Consider the following 25276-nt stretch of genomic DNA (forward strand, 5'->3'; position numbering starts at 1 on the left):
AACCTTTATATGCTACGGTAAAGGATATAATTGGATAGATGATACATAATTAGTGACGTAACGATTGAGTCTTCCTGGCAGAACTTGTGCTAGCTTCATATCATTTTTCCAATTGTCTATTGCCCAATTTTGGTGAGTCTGTAGTTGTAGCCCCAGTTTCCTGTTGTTAGCTGACAGGACTGGAACCCAGTGTTTTGCTTCAAGGTTCAATGTTGTGCTTTCAGAGATGCTCTTCTGCAGACCTCGGTTCTAACAAGTGATTGCTTGTGTTACTGTCGTGTTTCTATCAGCTCAAACCAGTCTGGCCATTCTCCTCAGACCTCAACAAGGCATTATCATCCACAGAACTGCCACTCACTGGATATTTTTCTCTAAACTTCAGTCATGGAGGTGCATGAAAATCCCAGAAGATCAGCAGTTTCTAAAATACCCTGACCAGCCCGTCTGGCACCAACAACCATGCCATGTTCAAAGTCAGTAAGATCACGTTTCTTCTCATTTTGATGCTCAGTTTAAACATCTGCAGATCATCTTGACCTGGTCTACAAGCCTACATGCATCAAGATGCTGCCATGCGTGATTATATATTTGTGTTGAACTAGCAGTTGAACAGGTAATAAAGTGGCCCGGTGAGTCATATTACATGTGTGCTTAAAGGGTAAGTTCATCCAAAAATGAAATTGATGTCATTAATGACTCACCCTAATGTCGTTCCACACCCGTAAGACCTCCGTTCATCTTCAGACACAGTTTAAGATATTTTATATTTAGTCCGAGAGCGTATCCAAGTGTATACACACTATACTGTCCATGTTCAGAAAGGGAATAAAAACATCATCAAAGTAGTCAATATGGGACATCAGTGGGTTGATTAGAATCTCTTGAAGCATCAAAAATACATTCTGGTCCAAAAATAACAAAAACTACGACTTTATTCAGCATTGTCTTCTCTTCCTCACCAATGTCACGTGATTTCAGCAGTTTGACAATTGATCCAAACTGCTGAAATCACATGACATTGGTGATTGGCCCATGGCACTTGCAACACAAAGGGTTCGATTCTCAGGGAATGCATGAATTGACAAACAATTTTTTACTGTACCTTAAATGCATTCAAATGAAGTCACTCTTGGATAATAGCGTCTGCTACATGCTTCCATGTCCATTAAATGTCTTCTGAAGTCATGTATGAAAGCTCTGTGTGAGAAACAAACCGAACTTTACCTTATTTACTGATAACAGTTCCCTCAAATCTCATTCACAATTGTCTTCACACCTTTGGATGCATCACGCCACGTTTGATGGCAAATACACTTGGTTTTCAATGTGCAATTCCAATGCTACCTATGAGAGTCACAGCGGAGGGGAAATATTATGAAGTGTCAGTGAACGACGACCATTTTAGTTCATCAAACAAAGCTAATGACTTTAAAGCACATGGTTGAAGTATAGCACACGTCAAATGGACTAATTAGGATGATGTCAATTTCAAAGACAAGGTTGCACTATAGAAGTTCCTACAGTCGTTGGTGTTTCACGGAGAGAGAAAAAAAAATAATAATAATATGAGGTTGGAACAACATGGACCAGCTAATGAAAAAGGGATAGTTAAACCCAAAATGAAAATTCCTCATTTACTTACCCTGTGGTTTCAAACCGATATGACTTACTCTCTTCTGCAGAACACACAAAATTATATCATGAAGAATGTTGGTGACCAAACAATTTTGGTGACCATTGTTTTCCATTAAATGGACAAAAAGCATTTGTCAAAATGTGTTTCAAAGAAGAAAGAAACTCATATGGGGTTGGAACGAAACAAATGATTTTTCACTTTTGGGTGGACTGTCCTTTCAACTTTTAATAATAACCTGGTTCACACTCATTTGTTGTGTTTAAGCATTGGTAAGGCTTGCGAATAATCTTAATGGAGAATCAGATGAAAAATAATGTGATTATTAAGGCTAGGCAGTTCTGTAATAATAGGTCTTGGGAAACCAGGTTGAGTTTTCATACAATAGTGTAATAGGCTATATGAAGAAATTTTAGTAATAGCTTTATAAATACCACCAGTTAAGCCGATTATGTTTGTCGAAAGTGTCCCCTGTATGTGGAGGGAGTCTCCATATAGCCATCGTCTGCACAGAACTAAAGGGCCTTTGTTACTGATTAAGCCTGTTCTCCTAAAATTGAGCTTAACAACTGACCTTAAATTGTCTGGGTGGAGATCAGGGACACAATTACATGATGTCCTTAATGAGTGTCTGTGTCTAAATTGCATCTATTACATTCTATAATAGCGATACAGTGTTGAGAAAAAAACTTGCGCCATGTGAGTTTACATCAGCTGGACATATGTTCATAGCTGGTTAAGCAGGCTGGTTTTAGAGGGGTTTTGGCCTCTTTAGATGGTCAGGAGGGGAGACTAGCTAAAACCAGATGAACACCAGCTTGGCCAGGCTTGGAGACCAGCTTAAACCAGATACATCCAGCTAAAACCAAGCCAGCTTAGCCATAGTTTCCACCATTATCTGATATGAATAGCAATCGTTGTTCAATTGCCAGACTATTTTATAGCAATAATAAACAGGAAAAAACTGCCTCTGTGTTTTTCAAATTCAGTAATTAGAATTGCAGTTATTATGGTGCAAATTTCAGCTATAAAGCAGCTCTCCCGCATATTCATGCATGCTCAGACATCTGTATTAAGACAAAATTTAAGATGTTTATAATTTCTTGGCTCAGACATCCCAGATAACAAAAATGTGGGTAACACAGACATGGTTGAAGTTCAAAATGTCTTGGTTAAGGGAACATAATTTTTTTTATAATTTTGCAAACATGGGAATGATACTTTTGAATGTTCTCGGAACATTGTACACTGCAAAAAAAAAAAAAAAATTATATATATATATATATATATATATATATATATATATATATATATAGTTGGTTTAATTTAAAAAAGTAAGTAACCTGGTTGCCTTAATTTTGAGTTTGTTGAACAAAAATGTTTTGTTGATACAATGAAGGAAATTGGTTTAAAGGGGGGGTGAAACACTCAGTTTCAGTCAGTGTCATGTCAATCTTGAGTACCTATAGAGTAGCATTGCATCCTGCATATCTCCGAAAAGTCTTTATTTTTTTTATAATTATATAAGAAAGATGCGCTGTTCCGAGTCTTTCCGAAAAAAGCTGAGCGGGTGGGGGCGTGTCGTGTGAGCGGAGCTAAATAATGACGTGTGCAGCAGCGCGCTGCTATTGTGTTGAGTCGAGTGCGTAATCCCTAACAGCGGGAAAAAAACTTTATTCAAAATAAAAATATGGCTTTTAATCAGATACAGCCATACATCTATGATCCGGAATCAGACCCAGAGGCTGCAGTTGAACAGGAGCAGCAGCAAAAACGACTAGAGCAGGACGTCTCTATGTGGTACAAGTTATACACTAACTATATAATATGCTTAGCGGCTTGTGTTATTTACATATTTATACTTGAATTATATCGTCGTATTTTTGTCTTTGAAGGTGTACATGTGGGAAGTGCAGTTGTGCACGTGTGTTTGTGTGTTTACGCGTGGTTTGTGTAGACAGTAAGCGGACCGGTTTTGCACAGCAGGATTAGTTAGTGTTTACATAGATAGACACGGAATAGTAGCGCATTTGAATGAAGAAGCGCGCTTATTTAGTTCAACATATTTCCCCCCTCTTTGTGTATTGTTGTTTGGAGTGCTTTTACAATACACAAACATAAAGTTACACATATAGTGGCCAGCTAAACAAATGTACACGCACTACACATCGCACGCTCCATTGATCAATTAGCTATACGTGATCATGTTTGGGCTACTTGATGAGCATAGGCAAAGACACAGACATTTGAAGCAGTCTCACTCACCGCCTGCGGTACTAACGTTGGGACCTTTATCGTTGGGACTGCTCCATCCTTCAGTATTAGGCGATCGGGAAAATCCTGTGTCGAGCTGGGCCTTGTTTATGAAACAGTCGGCACCGAAATGCAGCGAACAGATATAAATATTCGCGCAACTCAGTTGCTGATCCGGAAAAGCAAATTACATCCACTGTTGCCTTACCGCGGGGTTTTGGGGAATCTGTGCAGGACTGTCTTGGTCTGGCAACCAAAAACGCACTTTTTGATGTCATTGTTAATTGTGCACATCACCTGTCCAGCGCAGCCTACGAGCCAGCGCTTTGATGGGCGTAGCCTGTTGCTTTCGCTCTCTCCCTCTCTCTCTCTCACGCGCTTCCGGTAGAATTGTCCGTAAGGCCCATACAAGGAAATTCCGCCCCCATTAACGTCAAAGGGGACGCATGATCTCAAAAAACTTGCCGAAACTTATGACTAACCGGAAGTAGTATTTTTGGCAAAGAAATACTCCCATCAAACGTCCACCTTAACTTTTGAAACTTTGTCTATGTTTAGTATGGGATTCCAAGTCTTTAACAGTGTAAAAAGATCAGTATGCATGAAACAGCATTTCACCCCCCCCTTTAATAAATAGAAACTCAAAATATAATTGTATCTGAACCCCATACAAATTTTGATAAATCATGAAAATAGCACAATTTCACTGCGTCATCACAAATAACACACACACACTATTACCCAATATGCTTACAAAATCTTTTAATAATATTTGAATAAAGGTTGTCAATTCTCAAAAATGTTCAATGTATTAACTATGTTTTTTAATTTCAATGAACTCAGAATTAAGGCGACCGGGTAACTTATTTTTTAAATATTTTTTACAGTGTAGTAATATTAGAAGAACGTCCAACTAAAACATTTTAAAAATGTTCCATGAACAATGCATAAATAATGTTTTTATGTTAAAGGGGGGGTGAAACACTCAGTTTCAGTCAATCTCATGTCAATCTTGAGTACCTATAGAGTAGTATTGCATCCTTTATATCTCCGAAAAGTCTTTAGTTTTATTATATTTATAAAAGAAAGATAGGCTGTACTGAGTCTTTCCGGAAAAAAACGAGCGGATGGAGGCGTATCGTGTGGGCAGAGCTAAAGAATGACGAATGCGCGCCGCTATTGCATGAGAGCGTCTGAAAGCGGTGACGTCCTCAAGCGTGGAGAAGAAAACGTTACCCTAAATAACCCATGGCTATCAATCAGATTCAACTAATACAGATATGATCCAGAATCAGATCTGGAGGCTGAAATAAATTGAACAGAAGGAGCAACAGCAGGACGTCCGTCTCTGTGGTATGTACTGTATTTAATGGCCTGTCAACATTTGTGTGTGTTTACTCGCAGTTTATGAGGACATGATTCGGTTTATGGACTATTGTATGCGACTAAACCTTAGCAATCGCAAGCTAATGGTTTTGCACGTCAGACTAGGGTATAACGTTACATAGAAAAACACTGGAGTAGCGCATTTGAATGTGCTTTGTGTGAACGTCCCCTAGGTTTATGTGGTTTTACAATAAACACACAGACACCTATAGTGGTCAGCTAAACAAATGTATTTAAACACACACCATACATCGCATGCTCCATTGATATACTAACTATACGATCGTGTTGTTTACTGATGTTTACTTACGCAACGATAGCCAACACTAGACATTTGAAGCTGTTTTACTCACCGCCTGTTTCCAAAGCACGATCGTGAACCTTTATCGTTGGGACCGCTCCGTCAAAAACACACTTCTTTGGAAACATTGTTGATTTGGTGAAGTCCTGAGACTGCAGTGTTTATGGGCACCATGCATTTGCTATCGCTCTGGTCCGCTCGCTCGCACGCTCCCTTCCGGGAGAAGAGCCCGTACGGCCTATACAAGGACATTCCCTCCCGTCGACGTCAAGCGGACTCATCCTCGAAAAAAACTCTCCGGAACTTGTGAGAAACCGCAAGGACTATTTTTGACACAGAAATACTCCATCAAACGTCCAACATTAGTTTTTGAAACTTTGTCTATGTTTAGGATGGGAATCCAAGTCTTTAACAGTGTAAAAAGCTCAGTATGCATGGAACAGCATTTCACCCCCCCCCCCCCCCCCCCCCCTTTAATGGTTTGAGAACATTATTACAGACCAGATAACTCTAAAGTTCTGAGAAATGTTCAGTTTTAGTTGGAACTGTGCAACACACTGCTGATTCTTATTAAACACTATCGTTGTTGAAAGTTTCTTCCATCACTGCTGTGCAAAAACAACACCACACTCTTCATACACCTCACTCAAACCCTGGGTGTTTAGTTAGTATGTGGTTTCACCTTCTCCACTTCAACCTTTTGTAATTCGAATTTAATTAATTTTGAGGGGAGCGAGATGGAAAGTTCAGTTAAGTTTTTATCTGGCTGCTTTTCTGGAATAGCGAGGGGCTCTGCTACAGTGCAGAGAGTCAGGAAGAATGCTAATAATTCTGAAAGGCTTACAGTTGGCCGACAGTAGCCATGGCGATGGCTCCTGTACAATGGAGGCCTTTTAAAGAGGCCGATGGGGAGGGGGGCGTTCTCATCCACTCAGCGGTGCAGTGATATTGCGACCGGGCATTTTCCACTCTCCCCTGAGCTGTTTGTTATGGGATTAGGTGCCGCCTGTAGTGATCTGCACTATTCTGAGGTTAAAGTCTCTCTTTTAATAGTGTTTTAATAAAGTGCAAACTATGAACCCACTGTCTTTACAAGAAGGGAGCTTTATCTGCTTGGATTAATGTTGACTATAAGGCCTTAATGTTGACTATAAGGCCAAAGTATGTAGATACCCATGCATGCTTGTTGAGCAGCTTCAATTCTTCTGGGAAAGCTTCTTTTATTAAGCTAGTTTGATCTCGTATATGAATAAGTGCATCCCCTGTCGCACTGCATCATGGTAACTGCCCCTCTGAGAGTAAGGTGCATGTATGAATGAATAAGCTTACATCTCTGCACCATGCGGACAATTCAGATGTCACTGCATACAAAGACAATGGCAAGTATACTGTAAAAAAAATATATTGTTGGTTTATTGTGGGTTTAAGAAACTCAACAAGGCCACTTCTTGGAATGATGTTTCAAAGACAAGAGTACACATTGTTCTCCCCAAAAACATTAAAAATTGATAATAATCAAACTCAACAGGTCTGGAGGAGCAGAGTAGAGGAGAACCGTGTTACGCTACAGACTAAAATATTTAAAATGTAAGTAACCTGGTTGCCTTAAAATTTTGAAGTTGATACAGTGAAGGAAATTGGTTTAATGAATAGAAATTCAAATTAGTATTGTATCTGAACCACATTAAAAAAATTGATAAATCGTGAAAATGGCACAATTTGGTATGTTACACTGCGTCTTTACAAAAATGGTCATTGTATGAACTCCAATTTTTTATTTCAATTAACACAAATTTTTAAGGCACCAGGTAACTTATTTTTAAAAATTGTTTTACAGTGTACTAGCTAGCACAAATAAATAGGTGTAGCTTAAAAAAATTATCCTCTACTCTGCTCCTCCAGACCTGTTGAGTTTGATTATTATCCATTTTTATTATGCTTTTGGCTAGAACAATGTGTACTCTTGTAGAGAAGCAGCACTTGTCTCTGAAACATCATTCGAAAATGTGGCCTTGTGGAGTTTCTTCTTATAGCTGTCTTGTTCAGGAAAAGAAAGACGTCTTTAATCCAACTTCATTATCTCAGCTGCCATCATATTCAATTACATAACCAAATTAGCCCTACTATCATGCTGGTAAGTATCTTATCTGGAGGTACGAGTAATTTTATATCATGCCAACAGTATTGCAAATTCCTGAAAATGTTTTATACGGTATAAGCTGTATCACAGATGAATGCACAAATAGCATTACTCTAGAGATTCCAAGAAATAATCTTAATAAATCCAACAGGGAACACTTTGGAGAAATTCAGGAAACATAAAACACACCCATGGAAACAAACGGAAACTAACTAGTTAATACAGATGGGCAGGCAGATAAGGCAACCAAAACTAAAATAAACAAGCGGAACATAAATCTGACATTAAAACTCCTCCCCAAACAGACACAGAGAGAGGTGGACATAGAGAGGGCAGCAGAAAACAAAACGGCGGAGATGACATAGAAGCCATGGTGGGGAGGCTGGAACCAGGAAGATGACAGACAGAGGTGAGCTAGTGGAGGTGGAGACCCAGGCGGAGCTGAAAAGTGAAAGAGACCGAACAACACCTTAGTTCCTGGAGGACAAGGAGGGGCTCAGGCGGAACCAGGGTGCTGGAGGACTGAGGCACAGCCGGAGGAAAAGTGGAGACCAACTGAGCTGGGGGGAAAGTGGAGACCAAATGAGCCGGAATGAAAGCGGAGATCAACTGAACCGGAGGGAAAGTGGAGACCAACTGAGCCGGAGGGAAAGTGGAGAGACCAACTGAGCCGGAGGGAAAGTGGAGAGACCAACTGAGCCGGAGGGAAAGTGAAGAGACCAACTGAGCCGGAGGGAAAGTGAAGAGACCAACTGAGCCGGAGGGAAAGTGGAGATCAACTGATCCGGAGAGAAAGCGGAGACCAACTGAGCCCAAGGGAAAGTAGAGATCAACTGAGCTGGAGGGAAAGCGGCGATCAACTGATCCGGAGAGAAAGCGGAGATCAACTGAGCTGGAGGGAAAGTGGAGACCAATTGAGCCGGAGGCAAAGGGGAGACCAACTGAGCCGGAGGCAAAGTGGAGACCAACTGAGCCGGAGGCAAAGCGGAGACCAACTGAGCCGGAGGCAAAGCGGAGACCAACTGAGCCGGAGGGAAAGCGGAGACCAAATGAGCCGGAGGGAAAGCGGAGATCAACTGATCCGGGGGGAAAGCGGAGATCAACTGAGCTGGAGGGAAAGTGGAGATCAACTGATCCAAAGGGAAAGCGGAGACCAACTGAACTCGAGGGAAAGCGGAGACCAACTGAGCCGGAGGGAATACGGAGAACAACTGATCCGGAGGGAAATCGGAGACCAACTGAACCGGAGGGAAAGTGGAGACCAACTGAGCCGGAGGGAAAGCGGAGACCAACTGAGCCGGAGGGAAAGCAGCGATCAACTGAGCCGGAGGGAAAGTGGAGACCAACAGAGCTGGGGGTAAGTGGAGACCAACTGAGCCAGAGGGAAAGTGGAGACCAACTGAGCCGGAGGGAAAGTGGGGACCAACTGAGCCGGAGGGAAAGTGGAGACCAACTGAGCCGGAGGGAAACTGGAGAGACCAATTGAGCCGGAGGAAAACTAGAGAGACAAACTGAGCCGAAGGGAAAGCGGTGATCAACTGAGCCGGAGGGAAAGCGGCGATCAACTGAGCCCAGAGGGAAGGCGGAGATCAACTGATCTGGGGGGAAAGCGGAGATCAACTGATCCGGAGGGAAAGCGGAGATCAACTGAGCCGGAGGGAAAGCGGAGACCAACTGAGCCTGAGGGAAAGCGGAGACCAACTGAGCCGGAGGGAAAGCAGCAATCAACTTAGCCGGAGGGAAAGCAGAGATCAACTGATCCGGAGGGAAAGTGGAGACCAACTGAGCCGGAGGGAAAGCGGAGACCAAATGAGCCGGAGGGAAAGCGGAGATCAACTGATCCGGGGGGAAAGCGGAGATCAACTGAGCTGGAGGGAAAGTGGAGATCAACTGATCCAAAGGGAAAGCGGAGACCAACTGAACTCGAGGGAAAGCGGAGACCAACTGAGCCGGAGGGAAAACGGAGAACAACTGATCCGGAGGGAAATCGGAGACCAACTGAACCCGAGGGAAAGTGGAGACCAACTGAGCCGGAGGGAAAGTGGAGACCAACTGAGCCGGAGGGAAAGCGGCGATCAACTGAGCCCGGAGGGAAGGCGGAGATCAACTGATCCGGGGGGAAAGCGGAGATCAACTGAGCCGGAGGGAAAGTGGAGACCAACTAAGCCAGAGGGAAAGCGGCAATCAACTGAGCCGGAGGGAAAGCAGAGATCAACTGATCCGGAGGGAAAGCGGAGATCAACTGATCCGGGGGGAAAGCGGAGACCAACTGAGCCGGAGGGAAAGCAGCGATCAACTGAGCCGGAGGGAAAGGAGAGATCAACTGAGCTGGGGGTAAGTGGAGACCAACTGAGCCAGAGGGAAAGTGGAGACCAACTGAGCCGGAGGGAAAGTGGGGACCAACTGAGCCGGAGGGAAAGTGGAGACCAACTGAGCCGGAGGGAAACTGGAGAGACCAATTGAGCCGGAGGAAAACTAGAGAGACAAACTGAGCCGAAGGGAAAGCGGTGATCAACTGAGCCGGAGGGAAAGCGGCGATCAACTGAGCCCAGAGGGAAGGCGGAGATCAACTGATCTGGGGGGAAAGCGGAGATCAACTGATCCGGAGGGAAAGCGGAGATCAACTGAGCCGGAGGGAAAGCGGAGACCAACTGAGCCTGAGGGAAAGCGGAGACCAACTGAGCCGGAGGGAAAGCAGCAATCAACTTAACCGGAGGGAAAGCAGAGATCAACTGATCCGGAGGGAAAGTGGAGACCAACTGAGCCGGAGGGAAAGCGGAGACCAAATGAGCCGGAGGGAAAGCGGAGATCAACTGATCCGGGGGGAAAGCGGAGATCAACTGAGCTGGAGGGAAAGTGGAGATCAACTGATCCAAAGGGAAAGCGGAGACCAACTGAACTCGAGGGAAAGCGGAGACCAACTGAGCCGGAGGGAAAACGGAGAACAACTGATCCGGAGGGAAATCGGAGACCAACTGAACCCGAGGGAAAGTGGAGACCAACTGAGCCGGAGGGAAAGTGGAGACCAACTGAGCCGGAGGGAAAGCGGCGATCAACTGAGCCCGGAGGGAAGGCGGAGATCAACTGATCCGGGGGGAAAGCGGAGATCAACTGAGCCGGAGGGAAAGTGGAGACCAACTAAGCCAGAGGGAAAGCGGCAATCAACTGAGCCGGAGGGAAAGCAGAGATCAACTGATCCGGAGGGAAAGCGGAGATCAACTGATCCGGGGGGAAAGCGGAGACCAACTGAGCCGGAGGGAAAGCAGCGATCAACTGAGCCGGAGGGAAAGGAGAGATCAACTGATCCGAGGGGAAATTAGCGATCAACTGATTCGTGGGCAAACCGGAGATCAACTGAGCCGGAGTGATAGTGGAGATGAACTGATCCAAAGGGAAAGCGGAGACCAACTGAACCAGAGGAAAAGCGGAGACCAACTGAACCCGAGGGAAAGCGGAGACCAACTGAGCCGGAGGGAAAGCGGAGATCAACTGAACCAGAGGGAAAGCGGAGACCAACTGAACCGGAGGGAAAGCGGAGACCAACTGAACCGGAGGGAAAGCGGAGACCAACTGAACCCGAGGGAAAGCGGAGACCAACTGAACCGGAGGGAAAGCGGAGACCAACTGAGCCGGAGGGAAAGCGGAGACCAACTGAACCCGAGGGAAAGCGGAGACCAACTGAACCCGAGGGAAAGCGGAGACCAACTGAACCGGAGGGAAAGCAGAGACCACCTGAACCCGAGGGAAAGCGGAGACCAACTAAACCGGAGGGAAAGCGGAGACCAACTGAACCGGAGGGAAAGCGGAGACCAACTGAACCAGAGGGAAAGCGGAGACCAACTGAGCCGGAGGGAAAGTAGAGAGACCAATTGAGCCGGAGGGAAAGTGGAGAGACCAACTGAGCCGGAGGAAAAGCGGAGACCAACTGAGCCGGAGGGAAAGTGGAGAGACCAACTGAGCCGGAGGGAAAGCAGAGTCCAACTGAGCCAGAGGGAAAGTGGAGATGAACTGAGCCGGAGGGAAAGTGGAGACCAACTGAGCCGGAGGGAAAGTGGAGATGAACTGAGCCGGAGGGAAAGTGGAGACCAACTGAGCCGGAGGGAAAGTGGAGATGAACTGAGCCGGACACCCAGAGGCAGAGCTAGGGGAGCTGGCAACAGGAAGATGTGAGGTAGATGTTAGATCATCAGAGTGGACAAGGGAGCTAGCGGAGGTAAGACTGAGGCAGGAGAGGGAGGCTGGCCCGGACCAGTGGAAACAAAGGTGACTTGGACCTGGGAAGGACCACTGTTGCATAATAATTATGTAATTATCACTTTAGCTAAACAGATGAACGACTCATAAAATGTGATACATAAAAACTTTTTGAGCACCATTATGAAATACCTTAGCTCACTCTTGAATTTTATTGTATTTATATTTTTAATGTTCAATAAATCATTGCTTTATCCTTACACTTGTTGAATAGATCCACTAACAAATCAGTTTTCCATTATTCGGTAAAATGATGTGCCTTTACAAGTAACATTTTCAGCTGAATTTGCATTTCAGTGGATCAAGATAACGTTACATAAAAAGTTATATAAATAACAATACTGTGGGGAAAACACACACACACAATGGATAATGTTGTACGAAGAAAGAGCAGATGTTCGCCTCTTGTGGTGGGCCTTGTGTGTAATGATATTCTTGTACATACCCAGATGATAGTTTCCACATGGTACATATATTTTTAATTTGCTATGTTTATTTCAGCAGTTTCTAATAGGAACCAACTCTTCTGTATCTCATTAAGTAGAAGGGTTGGACAGTGAGTCATAAATCCAGCTCTGTTGGACACAGCCCTAGGTGACTATGTGGGGCCCTTTATAAAATCAATATAAATATGTGGGATGTTTAATTACGCCTAGGTGGAACTACAGCACACAAGTCCTGGAGCTCCTAACAACTGGTGAGAGAGAAAAGACACCCTGTGCTCATTAACATCTCGTGGCTACAGGCTGGTTGGCAAGTCCTTTGTGATAATGACCAGGGTTTTATGAAGAGAAGCTGTGGTGGGTCTGCATTTAACGGACCTTGAGTCTCATTAAAGGGTTAGTTCACCCAAAAAATGAAAATTAGGCCATGATTTACTCACCTTAAAGTCATCCTAGGTGAATATGACACATTCTTGTTTCAGACGAATAAAAGCGAAGTTATATTATTAAAGTCCTGATTAATCCAAGCTTTATAAATGCAGTGCTTGTTGCTCTGTTTTTAAGTCCATAAAAATGCATCTGTCTGTCAAATAACATGTTCCACGCGGCTCCGGGAGCTTAATAAATGCCTTCAGAAGTGAACTGATATATTTATGTAAGAAAAAAATCCATATTTAAAACTATAAAGTAAAGTTTCGGCCGATCGCTTTCCGTATTCAGCTTCTGGAAAAAGTATTGAAAGTGTCTCGGCAGTTCAAAAGGCTTACGCGTATGCATCTTGAACTCCAAGAAGGCACTTTCAACAATTTTCCACGGAAGGCGATCGGCTGGAACTTTACTTTAAAAAGTTTTAAATATGCATAATTTTCTTACATAAATGCATCAATTTGCTCCAGAAGGCCTTTATTAACCCCCCAGAGCCGTGTGGAGCACGTTATTTGATGGACAGATGCATTTTTATGGACTTTTGCAATTTGTACAATTACTTTTTTATTATAACTCCGCTCTTTTTCATCTGAAAGAATAAAGTCATATACAGGATGACTTGAGGGTGAGTAAATCATGGGCTAATTTTCATTTTTGGGTGAGCTATCTACGGCGGCCCAGTAGTGCAGCTGTACTAAATTAAACCACAACACAACGAATTTACCACAACACAACGGAAACGAGCCACAACACAGCGAAATCACCACAACACAACGGAAACGAGCCACAACACAGCGAAATCACCACAGCACGACACAACGGAAATGCTCCCGTCCATGAGGGCTCTCGGAGTGCAATAAAGTTAGTTTTCCTTGCCATTGCTCTATAGATTGGCCAGTCTTAAAATATTTAAACACTACGATCAGTTTTAAGTGTGTAACTATTGTATATCAACATGAAATATCAACTCAAAATCACCTACATGCATTAAAGCAGCATTTATACTCAAAAACGTTTTTACTCACGATCACGGCGCTTGATGCCTAAGGGAACGTCTGCCAATTCCAACCATGTGTTTGAAACGTATAATTTTATTAATTAAAATTACTTTTTTTGTTTTGTTTAAATGTTCAAATTCTAATGTTATGCATTTAGTCAGTTTTTTAGAATACAAAAAGCTGTGGGATTTTAACATGTCTGTTTTTGAATGTTAAAAGTAATTTTAATTCATACAAATTACATGTTTCAACTGCATGGTGGAATTGGCAGATGTTCCCTTGGGCATCAAGCGCCATGGCAGCGAGTAAAAGCGTTTTGAGTATAAATATGCAGCTATAATGCCTGTAGGTGATTTTGAGTTGATATTTCCTGTCGATATACAATGGTTACTGTGGCAAGGGGGGCGTGGTTCAGCGAGGTCTGCAGCGGGAGAGAGGGCCGCGGGACGAGCGGTAAGTGAGTGGGTTGGACGCAGATTAATAACACCTGTCTCTTGTTCCAGTAATGAGCGCGGAGACGGGATAAAACACCAGCGGAACCAGAGACCAGGGAGAGAGAGAGTCAGGACGGTTGTTGCCAAACCCATACAGAGACTGAGTTGCCGGAAGCCGGAAGTGCCGACCCGGAAGTGATCGCTATTGTTTTGAGTCTGAGAGAAGCCACACTATTGAGTGTGTTTGACTATTGAGTTACAAAATAAAAGAGCAACCACCGTCTAGCCGAACCCCCGTGTCCTCTTCCTTCCTCACATTCACGAACTTTGCTACACTGGTGCCGAAACCCGGGAAGGAAGTAGGACAGTGCCGCCGCCATGACAACGCCCTCCGCCTCGCCATTTGCGGATGTCATCAACTCCCTCGCGGTCCTCCACCAAGAACACCACCAGGCGTTGCTGGACCTCCGGACCGAACAGGAGCGCCGCTTCGAGGCGATCGTCCAAGGCCAGCAAGAGGACCGCGAGCGGTTCCGGAGCTGGATGGACCGGGAGGTCCGCGCCGAGGCCGCCGCACGGGCCAGCGCACCGGGTCACGTGCCCCTCCAGAAGATGGGGCCGGAAGAAGACCCGGAGGCCTTCGTCGATCTATTCCAGAAAGCCGCGGAGGCCTGCGGGTGGCCCCGGGCACAGTGGCCGGTGCGCCTCATCCCCCTACTATCTGGAGAAGCCCAGGCGGCCGCGCAACAACTACCGGTCGCGAACCTCCTGGACTACGATGATCTAAAGAAGGCCATCCTTCAGCGGGTCGGCCGGACCCCGGAACAACATCGTCAGCGTTTCCGGTCCCTGGAGTGCGGTGAGTCCGGTCGACCCTTCGCGTTGGCCCAACAGCTCCGGGACGAGTGCCGCAGATGGCTTCTGGCCGGCGGCAGCGACGTGGACCATGTTGTCGATCTGGTGGTGCTGGAGCAGTTTATCACTCGGCTCCCCAGGAAGACCGCCGAGTGGGTCCAGTGCCACCGGCCCACGTCGCTGGAGACGGCCATCAACTTGGCGGAGGACCACCTGGTGGCGTGCCCGGGGGTCGGCGAACCCCCACTAACTTCTCCCTCTCTCTCTCCCCCCTCTCTCTCTCTCTCTCGACCTGTCCCTCTCCCCAGGTCCCGCCCTCCAGGCCCTCCTCGCGTCCCCCCCAGAGGCCGGGGTGGGATGGGCCTTGGACCGTCCGGGAGTTCGCGGGTCCCGCCCAGGGGGGCGGGGCCGCTGGGGGCTGGTAGTGACAATGGCTCTGGTTCCGCCCCCTTTCCGCGCTCATCCTCCAACCCACTCCCCGCCGCCGGGGCGGAACAATGATCCGGATCCCGGACGTCCAGCGGACCACCCCCGATCAAGCAGGAGAGTACCAAATTCCTGTGAGTATCAAGGGGGGTACATATCAGGCCTTGGTGGATTCAGGATGTAACCAAACCTCGATCCATCAAAGCCTGATGCAGCCTGGGGCATTGGATACAAGCCGCGTGGTTAAGGTGCGGTGTGTGCACGGGGATGTGGTGGAATACCCGGTTGTCCCGGTCACGATACAATTTCGGGGGAAAAAGCATAGTGTAGAGGTGGCGGTTAGTCCACACCTCCGGCATCCGCTAATTCTGGGGACAAATTGGCCCGCCTTTTCGGCGTTATTGGGGTCGTTATGCGCGGATGCCGCTTGGGAGAAAAAGGCTCGGAGGGGGGCGGCGCGAGTGCAGCTTGGGGAGACTGAGACGGGACCCTTGAGGACAGCTTCAGCGGAACCGAGCGGGGTCGAGAGACTGATTCTCTCGGACCGCGATGACTTTCCGCTGGAGCAGTCACAAGATGAGACCCTCAAAAATGCCTTCCAACAGGTCCGATCGATTGACGGTCAGTCTCTCCAACCTGCCTTGCCTGTCTCGTATCCATATTTTGCCATAATTAAGGATCGGTTGTATCGAGTGACCCAAGACACTCAGACAAAGCTAGATACAACCCAGCTGTTAGTACCAAAGAGCCGCCGGGAAATGCTTTTCCAGGCGGCTCATTCTAACCCAATGGCGGGCCACCTGGGACAGGCGGCCACGCTGAATCGTTTAATGACCCGATTTTTTTGGCCAGGCATTCATGACAATGTGCGCAGGTGGTGCGCGTCTTGTCCGGAATGTCAGTTGGTGAATCCACTGGCCGCCCCAAAAGCGCCATTGCGCCCCCTTCCATTAATGCAGGTCCCCTTCGAGAGAATTGCGATGGACCTCATCGGGCCATTAGAGCGATCCGCACGCGGACATCGTTTTGCGCTAGTTATCGTGGACTACGCAACACGATATCCGGAAGCAGTGGCTCTCCGCAACATCTCGGCGAAGAGTGTTGCGGACGCACTGTTTCGTTTAATCTCCCGGGTGGGGATTCCGAAGGAAATCCTCACTGATCAAGGCACGGCGTTTATGTCACTCACGTTAAGCGAATTGTACGGATTATTGGGCATTAAATCCATTCGAACCAGCGTCTATCACCCACAAACAGACGGCTTGGTCGAACGATTTAATCGCACTCTTAAATCCATGATCCGTAAATTCGTACAGGAAGACGCCAAAAATTGGGATCGGTGGTTAGAACCCCTCTTATTTGCTGTGCGCGAGGTCCCGCAAGCCTCCACGGGGTTTTCCCCCTTCGAGCTTCTCTACGGTCGGCAGCCACGGGGGGTGCTGGACGTCCTACGAGAAACTTGGGAGGAGGGGCCTTCGTTGGCCAAAAACGAAATTCAGTACGTCATGGACTTGCGAACAAAACTCCACACATTGGGGCGGCTATCTAGGGAGAATTTGTTGCAAGCCCAGGACCGCCAGAGCCGGTCATATAACAGGGGTACTAAACTACGCAAATTCACACCGGGAGAGAAAGTGCTCGTTCTACTCCCAACGTCGAGCTCAAAATTAATGTCAAAGTGGCAGGGGCCGTTTGAGGTCGCACGGCAGATAGGAGAGCTCGATTATGAAGTGATACGATCCGATAGGAACGGGGCACGTCAAATATACCACCTCAATCTGCTAAAAAAATGGAATGAGGTGGAATCGGTGTTGTTGGCAACGGTGATCGGGGGAGAGGATGATCTCGGGCCAGAGGCGAGCATTAAAGCACAATCAGTCGCGTTGGCCCCTGGGGGAGATCACCTCTCACCGTTACAACTCGCTGATTTATCGAAATTGCAGGCGGAATTCGCTGACGTGTTCTCGCCCCTACCGGGACGTACCGACTTGATTCAGCACCATATCGAGACCGAGCCGGGCGTGGTAGTTCGCAGCCGGCCGTATCGCTTGCCTGAGCACAAGAAAAAAGTAGTTCAGGACGAATTAGGCGCAATGCTCGACATGGGAGTAATCGAGGAGTCCAACAGTGACTGGGCGAGCCCGATAGTTTTGGTCCCCAAAACAGACGGCTCGGTCAGGTTCTGTGTGGACTACCGCAAGGTGAACGCTGTGTCGAAGTTCGACGCGTATCCAATGCCGCGGGTTGACGAGTTGCTTGATCGGTTAGGCACGGCTCGATTTTATTCGACACTGGACTTAACAAAGGGCTATTGGCAGATCCCCTTGTCTCCATTGTCCAAAGAAAAAACAGCTTTCACCACGCCGTTTGGATTACACCAATTTGTCACGCTTCCTTTCGGCTTGTTCGGGGCGCCCGCAACCTTTCAGCGACTCATGGATAGGATTTTGCGTCCCCATGCTGCATATGCTGCTGCGTACCTGGATGACATAGTGATTTATAGTCACGATTGGCAGCGGCATATGCAGCATGTGAGGGCGGTCCTGAGGTCGCTGAGGAGAGCGGGGCTCACGGCCAATCCGAAGAAGTGTGCGATTGGGCGGGTGGAAGTAAGGTATCTGGGCTTCCACTTGGGTCATGGGCAGGTGCGTCCCCAAATTGATAAGACTGCCGCAATTGCAACCTGTCCGAGGCCCAAGACCAAAAAGGAGGTAAGACAGTTCTTGGGGCTGGCGGGATATTATAGACGGTTTATACCAAATTATTCGGACCTCACCAGCCCTTTGACGGATCTTACTAGAAAGGGGCTACCAGATACGGTCCAGTGGACGGAGCCGTGTCAACAGGCTTTTACCCAAGTAAAGGCTGCTCTATGTGGCGGGCCGCTCTTACACTCCCCTGACTTTTCTCTCCCTTTCTTGTTGCAGACTGACGCGTCGGACAGGGGGCTGGGCGCAGTCCTGGCCCAGGAGGTGGAGGGGGGAGAGCGGCCGGTGCTGTACATTAGCCGTAAGCTCTCCAAGAGGGAAGCTAAGTACAGCACCATAGAAAAGGAGTGTTTGGCCATCAGATGGGCCGTTCTCACTCTCCGCTATTACCTCCTGGGGCGGGAGTTCACTCTCTGTTCGGACCACGCTCCTCTCCAATGGCTCCACCGCATGAAGGATACCAACGCGCGGATCACCCGTTGGTATCTGGCTCTTCAGCCGTTTAAGTTCAAGGTGGTCCACAGGCCGGGTGCTCAGATGGCTGTGGCCGATTTCCTCTCCAGAAATGGGGGGGGGGGGGGGGGGGCTGCAGGCCGGACGGCTCCCCGGCCTGAGTCGGGCGGTGGGGGTATGTGGCAAGGGGGGCGTGGTTCAGCGAGGTCTGCAGCGGGAGAGAGGGCCGCGGGACGAGCGGTAAGTGAGTGGGTTGGACGCAGATTAATAACACCTGTCTCTTGTTCCAGTAATGAGCGCGGAGACGGGATAAAACACCAGCGGAACCAGAGACCAGGGAGAGAGAGAGTCAGGACGGTTGTTGCCAAACCCATACAGAGACTGAGTTGCCGGAAGCCGGAAGTGCCGACCCGGAAGTGATCGCTATTGTTTTGAGTCTGAGAGAAGCCACACTATTGAGTGTGTTTGACTATTGAGTTACAAAATAAAAGAGCAACCACCGTCTAGCCGAACCCCCGTGTCCTCTTCCTTCCTCACATTCACGAACTTTGCTACAGTTACACACTTAAAAATGACCGTAGTGTTTAAATCTTTGTAAGACTGGCCAATCTATAGAGCAATGGCAAGGGAAACTAACTTTATTGCACTCCGAGAGCCCCCTCGTGGTCGGGAGCATTTCCGCTGTGTTGTGGTGTTTCCGTTGTGCTGCGGCGATTTCGTTGTGTTGTGGCAATTTCGTTGTGTTTTGGTTTAATTTAGTACGGCTGCACTACTGGGCCACCACTATCCCTTTAAGGTATAGTGGAACATCCAAAATGTGCAGACATTTTAGAAAGATATTTACGGAATCAAAGTTTTGCCTGAACTCATTGTTTTGAAAGCATGGCAGCTGCCGGCACTAATAACTTTCAAAGGCTATAAAAGAGGAAAATATCATTTTATCTCACACAGAGTCAAGAACCACTTTATTAAAGAGATAAATTTCCTAAAACATGAAAAACTAGCTGAGACAACTGTGATTTCAATGCTGTTAAAAAACTAAATGAGCCATTGTTTGTTTTCAGATAGGGGTTTCTGCTTCAAAAAGAATCATGTTTTCAGATCTCAATCCCCATGTGTGGCGGGATGTGAATCTACAGGAAATGTTTTTAAGAAAATAGATAGGCTATATGAAATTCTTGCCCGTTCATCACCATGTTATCATCTATATCAGAGCTAGCGGACTCAAACAAGAGGTCCTGAAGCCAAACACGTGGCTCGCTCATAAATATCTGTGGACACCCACAGATATTTCATTTTCGAAAATATAGAGGCCTAAGAAAGGATATGTTTTTGTGAGGATGGCCAAATAATGTAATTATATGATTCAATACCAGATATGTTGTAATTATATGATTACAGTAGAAATAGCAGAGATGCTATAATTATGATTATGACAGCTGATGCGGTCATTCTCCAGGAAACCACTTTTCTTATATCTTTCCAAAAGCCTTAATGAACAGTTTGAGAGGCATGCGCTCCCTGCCTTAGAAATTGCCACGTTGTTGTTAGGAATTATAGTAATTTGGGGACGGAGACTGCTGGATCGCGCCGGGAATGTGGGCTAATTGCTAAGTCGTGTGCTTTTATAGACCACAGGTTAATAGGCAGGCCGTTTTTATATAGCGCGTGCAGAAAGACGCCTATAGATTATCTCGCTAATTGACTCGAGAGGTCATATTTGGTTGCTGACATGCGGTTGATGTCAAATCTAGACTTGCTAATGAGGTCATAGATTAGCCTAATTGACATGTTTTTAGCTTTATGATCCGTTTTAGGTTTGTAATGTGCTGTGCTCACATCTTTTCTTTTTTGCTTCTGTTTACATTTGAAATGAAGCAATGTGTTGTGCTCATTTTTCTTTGCTTCTGTTTAAATCTAATATGAAGTATAAACAGATACTCTTAAAGGGGCAGTTCAGTCAAAAAATGACAAGTCTGCCAAAAATCATATCATAAAAGTAGTCATAGAGTAGAGTGTAATTGCATGAAAAAGAGTGCAGTTTTGTAACACTTTACATTATGGTTCCATTTGTTAACATCGGTTCTTGAAAAATACTCCTAAACCACTTAGTTAGATTATGTAAATTCACTCTGCCTGGAGTTTGATTGACAGGCGATCTGACCAATCATAATTTTGTCCAACAAAGCAGTCAGGGGAGTTAGATTAACTTCAGTGGACTTGAACTTGGAAAAACGGTGTGTACTGGTGTTTTCCCGCAGTTAAATCAACAGTCCTTCTGATTTTCATTCATGTTTATTTGATGCTATAAAGTAACTAGAAGGAAGAGATGATCACAAGCAGCTTTAACTGAGGTGCTACAGCGATCACGACATAGTAAAGAGCCACAAAACTGTATTTATTGTTTAAATATCTTTTTAAAAAATGTGAAAGTTGAGACTGTTTCATATCAGAAGTAAACTGCTCTGTCTTGCCTGTGAGCACATTGTCATTTTCCTCTTTTGCCGTGATGTAGCCTATTTTTTACTACGTGAGAACATGATGTGTGGTGTGAGAGTGTCATAACTTGTCGGACGTAACAACAGTAACTAAAGGTTTACAAATGCATTTTGAATCCATTGAGTTTTCTAAAAACAAAAGCTATGAGAACTACAGTATCTGTGTTAACAAAGGACCATGGTGCATTATTCCTTTATTGTGGTGACAATGAGGAAAATTGTTGTTATTGTTCCTTTATGCATTTAATAAAATAAAAAAAACTGCTCTTCAGAATCCTATGGGTGACGTCACGGACACTAACCTATTCTTTCCATTTTTATTTTTACAGTCTATGGTGCAAACTCAAAACACATCAGTAACGTGTGTGTGGTTTAGATTACTATAAAAGAGTTCACGGTTATTTATTTCTCTTTTTTTATGTAATAGCCTATATCAGTTTAAATACTTACTATATATATTATATTATATTATAATATTATAGGCTGTTGTAATTATATTATATAGTAAGCCTAATAAAGAATTGATCTCACAAGGGGATTGTTTAGGGATCATTGCCATTAAAAAAACAATTGATATCGTTTTTCTTGGTGAATATTTGTACAGTTACCAGCATTGTAAAAAAAAAAAATACAGAAAAAAGTGTGTAGCGTGCAAACACAAAACACATCAGTAACACTTCAGTTGGTTTGGGTTTCAGAGATTTTTAGATAACTATAAAAGAGTTCACATGTTCCTTTGGAAATACTCACTGTATACTGTATTTTTTTTTAATACAAATTTAAACATTTAAACTGATATAATAGCCTATATCAGTTTAAAATACTTCAATTAGTTTTTATATTATAGGCTGTTCAAATTATATTATATTGTAAGCCTTATAAAGAATTTATCTCACAAGGGGATTGTTTAGGGATCCTTGCCATTAAAAAATAAATAAAAAAATAAATAAAACCTGATATAGAAAATATGTAGGACGTTTTTAATAAGTTTTTTAGCAAAGAAGATTTGTACAGTTAAAGGGTTAGTTCAACCTAAAATGAAAATTCTGTCATTAATTCCTCACCCTAATGTCGTTCGACAGCCGTCAGACCTCCGTTCATCTTCAGAACACAAATGAAGATATTTTTGTTGAAATCTGATGGCTCATAACGGCCTTCATTGACACCAATGTCATTTCCTCTCTCAAGACCCATAAAGGCACTAAAGACGTCGATACAAAGCTCATCTCACTACAGCGGCTCTACAATCATTTTATGAAGCGACGAGAATAGTTTTTGAGTGCACAAAACAGTGTTTTGTGTTTGAAATTGAATTTGTGTGCTGAAGATGAACGGAGATCTTACGGGTCTGGAAAGGCATGAGGGTGAGGAATTAATGACAGAATTTTCATTTTTGGGTGAACTACATTTTTAACAGCATTTAAAAAAAAAACAATCTCTGTCAAATTAAAATGTACTTGATTTGACTTCTGAAATTGGGTTGTTTGAATAGGTCCATTCACTGGGTTAAAAAAAAAACAACTACTGGCTTTTTCAATCCAACTTGTGTTGTTTTTAACCCAGCATTTTTTAGAGTGTGTGTATATATATATATATATATATATATATATATATATATATATATATATATATATATATATATATATATATATATATATATATATATATATATATATATATATATATATATATATCCCCTCTTACACTCAGGGCCATTTTTTGGGATTTCCACCTGGATTTGGCCTACCCTAATTGAAAAGTTCCCCATATTACAGGAAACCCTTTAAAGTTATATAAAACACTGCTAAAAGTGATAAACATGTAAGTATATGTTGTCTAAGCTGTAATAACCCCCCCAAAAAGGAGGCGCTTTTTGATTTTTTTTTTCATAACTTAATTTTTGAAAGTGTGTAACTCAGGCCCTGTAGTGCTCTAGGACCCTGCAGACAGTTTGGGCTGTTTCCACTAAATTACAGAAAATAGTGGAAAAAAGAAGTTTGTCTGTGTCATGTTGTAAGCAAGATTTATTCAAATGGGTTTTGAAAGGATGACCCCCCTTTTTTTCCCCTCCCTCCTCCACCACCCCCTCCCATCACCATATACAGTGATATAAATGCAATATTCCAGTGTCATTAAATTAATTTTACATGCTGGAAGCAGCCCAGAGTGTCTGCAGGGTCCTAGAGCACACATGGCCTGAGTTACACAGTTTCAAAAATGTATTAATAAAAAATAAACAAAAAAAGAGCTCCTAATTTTTTTGGGGGGGTTATAACAGCTTACACAACATATACTTACATGTTTATTCCTTTTAGCAGTGTTTTATGTAACTAAATGGTTTCCTGTAAAATAACTTGAACTTAGACAACGGTATGTGTGTATGGGAGGCTTTTCCATTTGGGTAGGCCAAATCCAGTGGGAAATGGCACCAGAGTAATTTAGTGTAAATACATTACTTTGTGTAAAACAAATGCCAAAGTGATGCATATCTAATCTTCAAATGGTACCACATATGACATCAGAGCTCCTCCACAGACATTTAAAATGGGAAGTATATACATGACGATGTCATTCCAGTCCCTGTACAGGGTCCTCGGAGTTTAAGAGAATATATATATATAATATATCACTAAGTTACATCAAGGGTTAAATAAAATATAAATGGCACATTAAAATTAAAAGTTATAACTGAATGATGAAACCACTTTTTGTGTGTGTTCACGTATGCTGTACACATTTGGTATGAAGAATATTTTTGCTCAGGAGACCAAAATCTCCGCTCAATAGAGAGAAGTTTTGCTCAGCGAGACAACAAATGAGAGGGAACATTGTTTACAATGGAAACTCAGTGGAAGACTAAGAACAGGGGCAACAAAATTGTTGAATAAATTCATTATTTTTGTTTGTTTTTGCACACAAAAACTTGCTATTCTCGTCGCTTCATAAAATTAAGGTTGAACCACTGGAGTCACAATGACTATTTTATCAATGTCGTTCCTGCCTTTCTGGACCTTGAAAGTGTTGATTAATTGCTGTCTATGCAGGGGTCAGAGAGCTCTCGGATTTCATCAAAAATATCTTCATTTGTGTACTGAAGATGAACGAAGGTCTGGAACGACATTAGGGTGAGGAATCAATCACAGAATTTTCATTTTTGGATGAACTAACCCTTTAACTAACGGGACATTACTGTAAAGTGTTACCTGTGATTTACATAAGTAATATAGGTTTGACTTGAGGACATTTACTCAACATAAAGCTGAGTAAATATTCGCAAAACATTACATTTTGGTTGAACTGTTCCTTTAAAACCAGTGTCACTATGCCTGGTGTCATAACACCCAGGCTGTTGGTGTTTGAATGTGCCGGGAAGTTTTTGTTTGCATTATAGCACATATGTTCTGTCTTATCATGTTAAAATAAATCAGCTACTGAGTCGTGCTGGTCTACGAATATTGTGGCTTCCTGTGTCTTTGTCCTCTTTGAATCTGTAGACTTGCTTTCCGATAAAGTAGACTGCCCCCAATTAGCCTCTCATTTCCTTGTCACTTTCTGTCTGAAGTTACCAGATTCCTCTAAAAAATGTGTGTCTGTTTGTGTGTGTGTGTATGTGTGTGTGTGTGTGTGTGTGTGTATGTGTCAGATGTTCCAGGAAGAGTAAGGCAAGAAACACACTTTACACCAGTAGTTAAAGGCTGACGCCAGTGCATAGCGAGCATTGAGTCCCGTGTATTGTTCTTGTGATCCTCCAGCAGTAACAATCCTCAAGGCACCCATAAAGTTGCTTTTAAAAGTGTCACCCGCTTGTTAAGCTGTGACATCAAACAGGCCTACTGTTGCTAAGTTCAAGCCTTTAGTCAGTTTAAAGTGAGAAGACGTTACGTTTATGAGCACTTCATTTTGAGCACACCTTTAAGAACTTGTGGTGTACACTACAGTCTCTGGACTCGTTAAATATTTTAATGATTCAAAAAGATTAATCACTGTGAGATTATGGTGTGGAGATAAAGGTTATAATCCAGCTCTTTTTAAATGAAGGAGGGACGCTGTGAATCAATCGAAGTGCAT

At 44.4% G+C, this 25276-nt stretch overlaps 2 protein-coding genes across 2 annotated transcripts in view; both read left to right on the forward strand.

Moving 5' to 3' along the window:
- The first annotated feature begins 444 nt into the window (after nucleotides 1–444).
- The window catches only part of metrnla (meteorin like, glial cell differentiation regulator a), a 96845-nt gene continuing 72013 nt past the window's right edge, over nucleotides 445–25276 (forward strand). The window contains exon 1 of the mRNA XM_067456941.1: nucleotides 445–473. Within this exon, the coding sequence (XP_067313042.1) occupies nucleotides 460–473 (14 nt within the window). The 5' untranslated portion in view covers nucleotides 445–459. The remainder of the gene's footprint in view (nucleotides 474–25276) is intronic.
- On the forward strand, nucleotides 14195–19201 carry LOC137050837 (uncharacterized). The gene is made up of 2 exons (XM_067428788.1): nucleotides 14195–15683; nucleotides 19001–19201. Exon 1 carries the CDS (start codon nucleotides 14647–14649, stop codon nucleotides 15622–15624), a length of 978 nt encoding a protein of 325 aa, XP_067284889.1. The 5' UTR covers nucleotides 14195–14646; the 3' UTR covers nucleotides 15625–15683; nucleotides 19001–19201.

Source organism: Pseudorasbora parva, chromosome 2 (assembly GCF_024679245.1).
Source record: "Pseudorasbora parva isolate DD20220531a chromosome 2, ASM2467924v1, whole genome shotgun sequence".
In the NCBI taxonomy this organism is placed as follows: domain Eukaryota; kingdom Metazoa; phylum Chordata; class Actinopteri; order Cypriniformes; family Gobionidae; genus Pseudorasbora; species Pseudorasbora parva.

Excerpts from the sequence above, each read along its gene's own strand:
- LOC137050837 (XM_067428788.1), top strand. The coding sequence starts at position 14,647 with ATGACAACGCCCTCCGCCTCGCCATTTGCGGATGTCATCAACTCCCTC.